This window comes from Lucilia cuprina, chromosome 2 (assembly GCF_022045245.1).
Source record: "Lucilia cuprina isolate Lc7/37 chromosome 2, ASM2204524v1, whole genome shotgun sequence".
Lineage (NCBI taxonomy): Eukaryota > Metazoa > Arthropoda > Insecta > Diptera > Calliphoridae > Lucilia > Lucilia cuprina.
The window spans coordinates 62,548,787-62,559,624 of record NC_060950.1 but is presented as its reverse complement, the minus strand read 5'-3'; the positions used below and the strand labels follow the sequence as shown (position 1 = coordinate 62,559,624).

The following is a 10,838-nucleotide window of genomic DNA, read 5'->3' as shown; positions in this document are numbered from 1 at the left end:
AAAAGGACTTAACACTTAATTTAGAGAAATTTAAAAAAAAAAATATAAAAAACAAAAACTCAAAACAAAATTAATTCATTAAAGAAAAAATTATTAAATTTATATATTTTTTAACTATTTCTGTAAGGATTATGTTTGTTTATTAACACTATTGTTTTTGTAATTGGTTTCTGTTGTAGTTGTTGGTATTATTGTTGTTATTTTGTTTTCTGATTGATAAATATTGTTAAGAATAAAATTGTAGTGGATTATTTAAATATTTTTTTATTTGTTTTTGTTTTTGGCTGTTTAAATATTTTTTAGAGTTTTTTTTTACTATTTCTTATGTTTGTATTAGGGTTTTTATTAATATTGTTGTATAAATACGAGTAAATAACTAAATGTAATGAAATAACGCAAAACAATAATGTTCTAGTGGTGCTTTTTTTAAACTCCAAAACATTAACAAATCAAAACGTTTAAATATTGACTATTTTTTTAATATTATTTAAACTAAAACTTAAAAATCAACTCGTATTTGACTATTTCTTTGTGTGTTTTTATATTTCGTTAAGTTTGTTTTTCTCAGCTTTATAGTATAATAGGAACCACCCTAATGTCTTTTTGCAAAAAACAAAAGGATATTTTATGTTATTTTCATTTTTAAACTTAAACTATTTTAAAACAAAAAAAAAAAAAAAAATCAACACATTTAAACGTATAAACTAAAAGAAAAATACATTAAAAATCATCCTGTCTACTCATGAGCCACATCTCCTCCATCCACTTGGATAAAACCCACACTTACTGTTGCTGCACCAGCAATTGCTCTACTTGATCTGCTGTGCGCAGCAGGAAAGCAGCACTTTCTCGATAGGCAGAAATCACCTGACGCGCAGCTGTTATCTCATTGGGACTCAATTTGTGTGGCAACAAAGGTGGTGCTCGGACTGCGTTTAAATCCATGCTATTATTACTTAAATTTCCTAAAATCGGTTGTTGCTGTTGTTGCTGCTGCTGTTGTTGTTGCTGTTGTTGTTGTTGCTGTTGTTGTTGCTGTTGTTGTTGCTGCTGCTGTTGTGCCTGCTGCAATTGCTGTAGTTGTTGGGTGGCTGTGGCCAGTACATTAGTATTGTTCACATTACCATTGTTTAGATTTGTATTAACATTTAGTTGGTTAAGGGCTGCCAAGGTATTAATGTTATTGCCATTATTGGTATTCGTATTCATAGTGCTGACGGTGGTTGAGGTGATGGGTGTGTTGATGGTGGAGGAGGAAGGCTTCATAGAAAGGTCAGTAGGTGTAACTGCAAGAAAAAAAGGGAAGCGATGAAAATCCATTAGTAACTGAATCAATTAAAACTAACTAATACTCTCACATAGTTCCAGTTATGTTGTGTCCTTGTTATGTTCTAGTTTTTTTGTAGTTCTGTTCTAGTTCTGTTCTAGTTTTGTTCTAGCTCTGTTCTAGCTGTGTTCTAGTTCTGTTCTAGTTCTGTTCTAGTTCTGTTCTAGTTCTGTTCTAGTTCTGTTCTAGTTCTGTTCTAGTTCTGTTCTAGTTCTGTTCTAGTTCTGTTCTAGTTCTGTTCTAGTTCTGTTCTAGTTCTGTTCTAGTTCTGTTCTAGTTCTGTTCTAGTTCTGTTCTAGTTCTGTTCTAGTTCTGTTCTAGTTCTGTTCTAGTTCTGTTCTAGTTCTGTTCCAGTTCTGTTCTGATCTTGTTCTGTTCCAGTTCTGTTCTGTTCTAGTTCTGTTCTAGTTCTCTTCTAGTTCTCTTCTAGTCCTTCTCTATTAAAGTTTTTCGAACTCACCATTTCCTAAAGTGCCAACACCCGGAAAATACGCTGGATATGTTGGCGTACGACCCGCCACTGCAGCCGCCGCAGCTGCCACAAATGGTGACGCGCCACTGGGCGATGTAAAATCTGTTGGTCGATAGAGAGGACTTGTTGCGGGCATACCAGTTAGACCAGAAGCCGTGCCATTGGCGCCACTATTGCCATTAGCCAAAGTCGTTGCCAATGGTTTAATTTCCATGCCCGAAGCGCTGGCATTTGAACTTAAAGCTAAAGGAGAACTACGATTTGAATTGATGCCACCACTGCCGACACTAGAGGAAGCAGCCACCGCAGCGGCGGCAGCAGCAGCAACTGCAGCAGCTGGTGTCAGAGACAAAGGTTCAGCAGTCTCTGAATTGGGGGTAGAACGAGCAAAGCCCGTGCCGGTGGCAAAAGGTAAAGCAGCTGAAGTGGCGGCATTTGAACCATCATTGGCAGAGGCTGAAGTAACGGTGGACGAAGTGCTGGCACCCCCAATAGAGGCTGCAGAGCTAGTGGTGGCCGCTACTGCGGCAGCTGCTGCTGCAGCAGCGGCGGCGGCAGCAGCTACTGCTGAACCGGGAGCGGGTATGGCATGAGTAATGGGTTCTAAACCAATGCGCATGCGTTTGGCATTAAGGGATTCGTTCTCACAAGCAATGGCTAGGATTTGTTCGGCTTGTACGGAAGTTAGATGGGCTGGTGTAGGGCGGGTCTGTGGAAGCACAATGATACAATTAATAAGCTGATATTAAGAATATATGTCTTTATCGTACTCACCGTATTTTCCCAACCATCTCTAGTTTTCTTATTGCGCCGGCAAGACTTTAAATATGTACGTATACGTTTGCGTGAACGATCACTAAATTCGGGAAATTGACGGGCACATGAATCAATAATGGCTTGGATTTTTTCTTTAGGTTGTTTGGAGATGGGTACAATGCGATCTAGATTTTCGTCCACAAATAAACGCACAAACATCTAAAGAAAAATACATTGGATTACTAAATTGATTTTGAAATTTATTTGAAATTTTTAAGACTTACATTAAAAGCCTTTAATCTTTCTGGATCATGTGACGTTGCTAATTTTTCATCTATTTTATCATCCGAATCATCTTCCGAACCTTCATCCTCCTCTTTCTGACCCGATGAGTTTGTCTCATCTTGTGTTTCCATGGGCGAGGGATTTGTGTCTCTGGGCACAGGTGACAGCGAAGCATCTAGTTTATTGCCCGAAGCAGCTGCTGCACTTTGTGCCAAAGCATTTTGATATTGTGCCCATAGGCCACCTACTACTGCCAAATCGGGTCCTTCAGTGCCATTGCGTACTGCATTGGAGTTCTGATAGTTCCAGGCTAATAGCATGAGCTTAAGTTTGTCGGCATCCTTCATAAGACCAGCATAGGCATCGCCCTCCGTGTTGGTGTCGGAAGAGTTGGTGGTTTCACTCGGCGTTGGTATGGTTGGTGGTATGATTTCCTAAAATAAGAAGAACGATAATAGAAGAATTAAAGTATTGTTTTAAAACCTATTTCAGTTCTAGTTCAGTTCTAGTTCTAGTTCTAGTTCAGTTCTAGTTCAGTCCTTGTTCAGTCCTTGTTCAGTTCTAGTTCAGTTCTAGTTCAGTTCTAGTTCAGTTCTAGTTCAGTTCTAGTTCAGTTCTAGTTCAGTTCTAGTTCAGTTCTAGTTCAGTTCTAGTTCAGTTCTAGTTCAGTTCTAGTTCAGTTCTAGTTCAGTTCTAGTTCAGTTCTAGTTCAGTTCTAGTTCAGTTCTAGTTCAGTTCTAGTTCAGTTCTAGTTCAGTTCTATACATGAACTTGTTTTGGCAAGTTTTTCTTGAAAAGAAAAGTAGTAAACTTCAGTAGAATAGACTTTTTAAGTGTTAAAATTTTCACATAAATTATTTAAAAAATTTTATGAAATTTTTACTTTTCACATATAATTTTATAAATATTAAAATTATATAAATTATTTTACATTATTTTTTTTTTTCAATTTAAATTTTTATAATTTCTTTAAAAAAAAACAAAAAAATGAAATTATTAGCATTAATACAAAATAATAATAAAAAATGTTCTCTAATTAATAAAAAACCAAAAAAAAAAAAATAAATAAATTTAAAAAAACCTAAAAAATCTTTTTAGAATTTACTTAATTTTTAAAATAGTCCTAAAATAAATTAACTAAATAAATAACAAAACATAAATATTTATGAAATAATCAAAATAATATTGAAAATATGCCATTTAACACATACACACACACATATATACATATACAAACAACACAAGTTATTGTATTTTTAAATTCGTAAAATTTAAAAATATTAAAAAAATAAATTTGTCTAAAACAAACTAATTAAATAAAATTTTAATTGTAAAATCTTTAATATTGAAAAAAACAAAAATCTAAACATAAATGCTGTTTAAACAGCAAAAAAACTAAAACACACACACACTCTCACAAAACAAACTCGATATTTGTCAAATATTAATTAGCATTTAAATAAAACAAAAAATTAATAATTAAAAAAAAACATAAAATTCGATTTAATAAAACAAAAGTAATAATGAATTTATGAATTAAATGTATAAAATGAATATGAGTTTTATTTCAATACAAAAGGGTGTAACAAAAGGAGTAAGAATAAAGCTTCAGTGCTATAGACATTTTAGCAGAAATTTTCCTTTTCCAACACCCCTTCCCCGAAGTTAATACGAGCCAAGACTAGACTATAGACTAAACTGTAGACTAGACTATAGATTAAACCATGGACTATTTTATAGACAAGACTATAGACTAAACCATAGACTAGAGAAAAGACTAGAATATAGACCAGACTGTAAACAAGAAATTCCTATAAACTAGATAATAGACTGCACTATAGACTAGACTATATACTAGGCTATGAACTAGACTATATACCAGAGTAGTCTGTACTGGTGTACATTATAGTGTAGACTATACCATTGACTAGAGTATAACGTAGACTACGCTAAAGACTAGACTATTAATTAGAATATAGATTAGACTATATACCAGAGTAAACTAAAGACTAGACTTTAGACAAGACTATTCACTAGAGTGGATAAAACTTAGACTATAGAATAGCGCCTACAGACTAAAAACCGACCAGACTACAGACTAGACTATAGAATAATTTTTAGACTAAACTTATCACTAAACTCTAGACTTGACTGTAGACTGAAGTATATACTATAATGTAGACTAGACTATAGAATAGGCTAAGGACTAGACTAGAAAGTAGATCATAGACTAAAATATAGAGTAGACTAACACCTAGGTTAAAGAATATAAATAAGACCGTAAACTAGACATTAGACCCGACTATAGACTAAATATAGACTAAACACTAGATTAGAAACTAGAAATTGAAAAGACTATAGAATAGAGTATAGACTAGACTATAGAGTAGACAATAGACTAGACTATAGACTAGACTATAGACTAGACTATAGACTAGACTATAGACTAGACTATAGACTAGACTATAGACTAGACTATAGACTAGACTATAGACTAGACTATAGACTAGACTATAGACTAGACTATAGACTAGACGATAGACTAGAACATATACTAGACTAGCCTATAGTCTAGACTTCAGATTAGATTATAAGCTAGATTATAGTATAGAGTGTAGAGTAGACTATAGAAAATGTTATAAACTAACTAACAAACTAACTAATTAACTAACTAAGACCTGCTTTTATACACACATTTTCCGTTCACATTAGACTGTGTAATCATTATCATCTCTGCCATCTAGGTGTCACTGTATGTGGTAGATGATTTAGCGAAGACATCTACCTAAATTTCAAAAATCTACTAAAGCTTCTCAAACTGTATGAATGTAATATAGAGTTACCAGATAATTTTTTTTTAACAAAATCATCATTTTCCCATTGTGTGAGTCTGCCATTTCTTTGGTATTTTTTTTCTTTTATAGAAAAGAAAACTCTTACATAACTTCACTTTTATTTAAGTTTATTTATAAAATATACAATAATCGTTTTTAATCAATAAACATTTTTCACTTATAACTCTATATATATTTTTTTAATTTCGTTTATAGAAAATTTCCATAAAATAAAGTTTACAAATACAAATTTAGTTTCAAGAATTTTTGTAAAAAATTCTCTTATTAATTTTACAAAAAATAGAAAAACATTTTAAAGGCCAATAAATAATTAAACTAAAAATAATTTTAAAATTTATAATTCAATTCGTTATAATTGCAAAAGACATATAAAAACTTTTTTACATTTTGCAGCTTACTAATTTACATGACTTCTAAGCTTTTTATAAAAAAAAAGATTTTTTTTTAATTTTCACTTAAAGGAAGCACCTAAGGATTTTGTTGTTTTGTTTATAAATGAAAGTTGCTTCAAAGCTTAACAGAGCTTTCAAGAGCACCTTGTTTTAAATTTACAAAGAAAACTGGCAAGATTTTTCATTTAACAATTCGTTAATAACCAAATTTTTTCTATTAAAAAAACACAAATATAACACGGCTTAAATTTAACACAACTTATCTAAAGGTTGTTTTGGCTGTCGAAAAGCTTTTAAGCTCACGCCAGCACACCATCCAAGGCGTGTATAACACCATTTGTGGCCGGTATATTAGAGGCTACCATTTGTGTATCATTAACTTTGATTTTACCCGCTGAAGTCTTTTGCAGTATAACAGTTTTGCCTGTAAGCAAAGAGTCCTTAACCTGATAGAATCTCATGCCGGCCGAGAAGAGTGTTCCCGACACAATGTGTTTCATGGCAAATTCTTCAGCTGCTTCCTTATCGCTGGTGAGTTTTTCCAAAGTATCAGATTCAAGCTCTGTGAAACTTTTATCAACCGGTGCGAAAACAGTAAAGGTTTTGATGCCTATATGGGGGAAAGAATAAAATCGAAATTGTAATATTTTTTTGTATTAGCAAAAGCTCAAGAGAGTTACCTTTACTTTGTAATTTCTCCGAAAGTCCTGAGGTGTACAAGATCTTTAAGAAGGTCGAGAAACGATTTTCTCTATCCGATTGCAGGGTTTGTAGAAGATCACCAACGGGCAATGGGAACATGACACGATCGATAGCATGGGCTATACCTTGAGGAATTTTAATGTCCTTCTTGTTCAAAACAACCATGGCGCCGTTAATGGTGGTGAGCTAAATGAAAGGAAAGTTCAGTTTTAGTTCAGTTCTAGTTCAGTTCTAGTTCAGTTCTAGTTCAGTTCTAGTTCAGTTCTAGTTCAGTTCTAGTTCAGTTCTAGTTCAGTTCTAGTTCAGTTCTAGTTCAGTTCTAGTTCAGTTCTAGTTCAGTTCTAGTTCTAGTTCAGTTCTAGTTCAGTTCTAGTTCAGTTCTAGTTCAGTTCTAGTTCAGTTCTAGTTCAGTTCTAGTTCAGTTCTAGTTTAGTTCAAGTTCAGTTCCAGTTCAGTTCTAGTTCAGTTCTAGTTCAGTTCAAGTTCAGTTCTAGTTCAGTTCTAGTTCAGTTCTAGTTCAGTTCTCTCTATAACTTACCGTCACATCATTCCATTCCTGATCATGCATATTATATTGATTCACTCTCAATTGGGTACCAGCCAAGGAGACACCAGTCATCTCATCTTGCAAAGTAGCGATTTCAAAAGCTCCGGGTATAACATGATGCAAGAGAAGCTTTTAGAATAAAAATAATATTAATGTTTTGAACCAAATAACTTAAAAACAAAAACTTACCCCACTTAACAATCTAGGATTGGCCTTAAATTTCTCCTCGGCTCTCTCAGGACCACCTAGTTGCACCAGCAAATTCTTAAAAGCTTTATCAGTTGGCACAAAGATGGTATAGGGTCCAGTTTCATTCAAAATACTATCCAAACCAGATTGTCTGAGATATTTGGACATGGCGAAGAGGCCATTAGATTTAAGTATCTGAATCAAATCATCACTAGGATTCGCGGATGAGGAAGAGTCTGAGGCGATGGAAGATTCTGAATTGGAAGTTGAAATTGACGATTGTACATTGACCTCAGAGGCTTTATCTTGATGTTCGGTTTCTTCTACCACCGCATCGCCATATTGAGCTGGAGGCGCCGATTGTTCAACAGTGGTTTCGGTAAGACGTTCAGTTACAGCTTGATATGTTGAGGGTATATAGACCGGTGAGGAAGTGGGTACTGTGGTGTAACGTGGCGAAGGAGTGGAGCGGTAAGCGGAGTGATCATAATGACGGGTGGAAGAACGATGTACTATTGGTGCTGGTGTCGTAGTATGATGATAGGGTGTAGTGTGCCTAGAGGTATAATATCTGTGGGTTGAGGATCTGGTTGGTGGAGGTGGTGGCGCTGGTGTGGTTGTTGTCGTGGTGGTAGTTGTTGTGGTCGTGCTGGTGGTAGTGGGTCTCTGGGTAGTCTTAACGATATTGCCCGATTGTATTTCTACAATTTCATCATTGGGCAGTGTAAGACGTGTAACAGAGGGAGGAAGCTTGATGTCACCATTACGTATACGTTCCAAAATACTTTCTACTTCGGCACCAGTTTGTTTGGTTTCCTTTTCGCCATTGGCCTTAACTCCTTGGATTTTGAAACTACCATCCGCCTGCTCTTCCAGATAAACATAAGTGGCCTTCTTTTTGGGTGGTAATGTGGGGGCAGGTTTAGGTTGGGCCTTAGGTTTGGAGCTCAAACCTTCAATCTCATAACCATCGGGTATTAAGCCTCGTTTGGCCAATTCTTCTAATGAAGGAGGCTCATCGGAATCGGACTGTATGACCGCTGTACTGGCTATACTATTGGCACCATTGGATACGCCCTCTACACTGCCTCCGTATAATGAAGCCAAGTTAGATAAGTCCACACCGCCAGGCAAATTTTGAGGATCTACTACCTCTTCTGGATTGGGAGAACGTAATATTTGCACTTTGCCTCCTCCGGGCAAAACCAAATCCTTTTTACTTTCTGGAGCCACATCAGCAATAGATAGTTTACCTTGACCACCGGTAACTGCCTGTAAACCCTGTTCTCCAAACAAACTTTGCAATTGATCCTGGGTGTAAGCCTGTTGTCCCTTAACCAAATTAGGATCGGTGGTTCTGATCACCTGAACACGTTCTCCATTAGGCAAAACCAAATCCATTTCTTCATAAGTTTTATTTCCCAATTCCTTTTGGGGTTGCTCGGCTAAAGCGGCCTTAAGTTGTTTTAAAAGTTCATCTCGTCCAAAAGTCTTGACGGGTTTCTTGGCCACCGTTTTTTGACCAAATTTACCGGGATCGGCTTTGATTTGATTATAAACCGGTTTAGAGTGGATTTTATGGGTTGTGGTAGATGGAGTAGTGGTAGTAGTAGTTGTCGTTGTTGTTGTAGTGGTGGGATGTTCCTTGTAATAATTCTGCACTGCCGAGGCAAAAGAAGGTAACTCTGAAGGTCCTACAGGACGACTACGATTGGGTATATAATTGAACTGTTGCTGCTGTTGTTGTTGTTGGGTATTCTGTTGGTAGATTTGCTGTTGCTGGGGATTTTGAACAATAGTGGGCAGAACCTGTTGCTTGATCGTCTGTTGTTTTGCCAAGAATTCAGCATGTTGTTGTTTCACTTTATTTTGGGATTTTTCGTATTGTTTTTGTACAAACTGTTCGTGTTTCTGTATAAGTTTCTGTTTGTACTCCTGATCGGGGGACTGAGGTTGACCCAAGTTTGGGAATTGAGAACCTCCAAAGTGCTGTTGTTGCTGCTGGGGTTGTTGCTGTGCGACAGGAAATGCTGTTGAAGGTACATTAGCGAAGGGCAGTTGGGGTATAGGCAAGCCTAAATTGGGTGTCAATAAATAAGGTTGCTGCTGCTGTTGTTGTGGCAATTTCTGTTGAGTTTGAGGCAAGAAGGTTTGTTGGGTTGTCTGTGGCTGCTGCTGTAAATGGGTTTGCTGTTGCTGATGTTGTTGCGGTTGTCCAAAGAATTGTGGTTGAGTGGAGAAAGGTTTTTGTGGGGCAGCATGTGTTTGGAAGGTGGGTACTGGAGCTTGTATGGGCAATTTCTGTTGAGTTTGTGGCAAAATTTGTGGTCCAGTAGGGAAAGTTTGTGGTTGTCCTTGTTGTTGATAAGCTTCATTAGGCAAAGTCGAGTATGGGGGAGGTCCATTTTGGAATGGCTTGTTATTGTACGATCTCTGTGGTAAGGATTGCTGAGGACCTACTTGTTGACCGGCATAATTACGTAAAGCTAGGAAATTTTGTTGATGCAAATCTAAAGGACCAGCAGCTGTTGGAACCTGTTGCTGCTGCTGTTGAGGACTAAGTTGTTGTTGAGGTGGACCATGTTGTTGCTGCTGAGGATGTTGAAAATGTTGTGGTTGCTGTGGCTGATAATGTGGTATTTGATTCGATGGACTTCTTTGGAATTGTTGTTGATTATTATTAATATTTTGGAAGTGTTGTTGCTGTTGCTGTTGATGTTGCAGTGTTTGTGGCGAGTTAGCAAAACGATGTTGTTGTTGCCTCTGTTGCTGGGTCTGCGCATGAGGTACTTCTACGCTGGGTGATTGCTGTAGGAAAAGACCTTGTTGGGGACGTTGTTGTTGATGATGTTGCTGCTGTTGTTGTTGTTGCTGCTGATGGATATCACCATAGATTTGTTGTTGGGTGTTAAGTTGTCGACGGAATTGATTGTGAAAAGATGGAGGCTGGAATGAAAAAAGGTGAAAAGTTAATGAGTAAAACATAACACATACATAAAACTTTTGTAAAGAAATATATAAAAAATACTTTTTATGGGAAAAATCTCAATATAGTTCTGTTCTATTTCAACTCTAGTTTTGTTGTAGTTCTGCTCTAGTTCTGTTCTAGTTCTGTTATAGTTCTGTTCTAGTTCTGTTCCAGTTCGGTTCTAGTTCTGTTCTAGTTCTTTTGTAGTTTTGTTCTTGTTCTGTTCTAGTTCTTTTGTAGTTCTGTTTTAGTTCTGTTCTAGTTCTAGTTCTGTTCTAGTTCTGTTCTAGTTCTGTTCTAGTTCTGTTCTAGTTCTGTTCTAGTTCTGTTCTAGTTCTGTTCTAG

At 36.1% G+C, this 10,838-nt stretch overlaps 2 protein-coding genes across 2 annotated transcripts in view; both read right to left on the bottom strand.

Annotated features, from left to right (window-relative positions):
- Nucleotides 1–231: 231 nt before the first annotated feature.
- LOC111687778 (TOM1-like protein 9) lies at nt 232–5,565 on the bottom strand. The gene is made up of 5 exons (XM_023450253.2): nt 5,548–5,565; nt 2,840–3,274; nt 2,574–2,774; nt 1,788–2,508; nt 232–1,286 (listed from the first exon to the last, which is right to left on the bottom strand). Exons 1-5 carry the CDS (start codon nt 5,563–5,565, stop codon nt 784–786), a joined length of 1,878 nt encoding a protein of 625 aa, XP_023306021.2. The 3' UTR covers nt 232–783.
- A 618-nt stretch (nt 5,566–6,183) lies between these two features.
- Nucleotides 6,184–10,838, bottom strand: part of LOC111687777 (probable serine/threonine-protein kinase kinX) — a 50,279-nt gene continuing 45,624 nt past the window's right edge. The window contains exons 2-5 of the mRNA XM_023450252.2: nt 7,526–10,471; nt 7,328–7,465; nt 6,768–6,975; nt 6,184–6,697 (exon numbers count right to left, since the gene is read on the bottom strand). Coding sequence (XP_023306020.2) covers nt 6,387–6,697; nt 6,768–6,975; nt 7,328–7,465; nt 7,526–10,471 — 3,603 coding nt within the window. The 3' untranslated portion in view covers nt 6,184–6,386. The remainder of the gene's footprint in view (nt 6,698–6,767; nt 6,976–7,327; nt 7,466–7,525; nt 10,472–10,838) is intronic.

What these genes read in the sequence shown, in the direction of transcription:
- LOC111687778 (XM_023450253.2), bottom strand. An exon ending in AAAGATTAAAGGCTTTTAAT is followed by an intron (nt 2,775 to 2,839) that starts GTAAGTCTTAAA and finishes ATTTTTCTTTAG; the next exon opens with ATGTTTGTGCGTTTATTTGT. An exon ending in TGTTGGCACTTTAGGAAATG is followed by an intron (nt 1,287 to 1,787) that starts GTGAGTTCGAAA and finishes TTTTTCTTGCAG; the next exon opens with TTACACCTACTGACCTTTCT.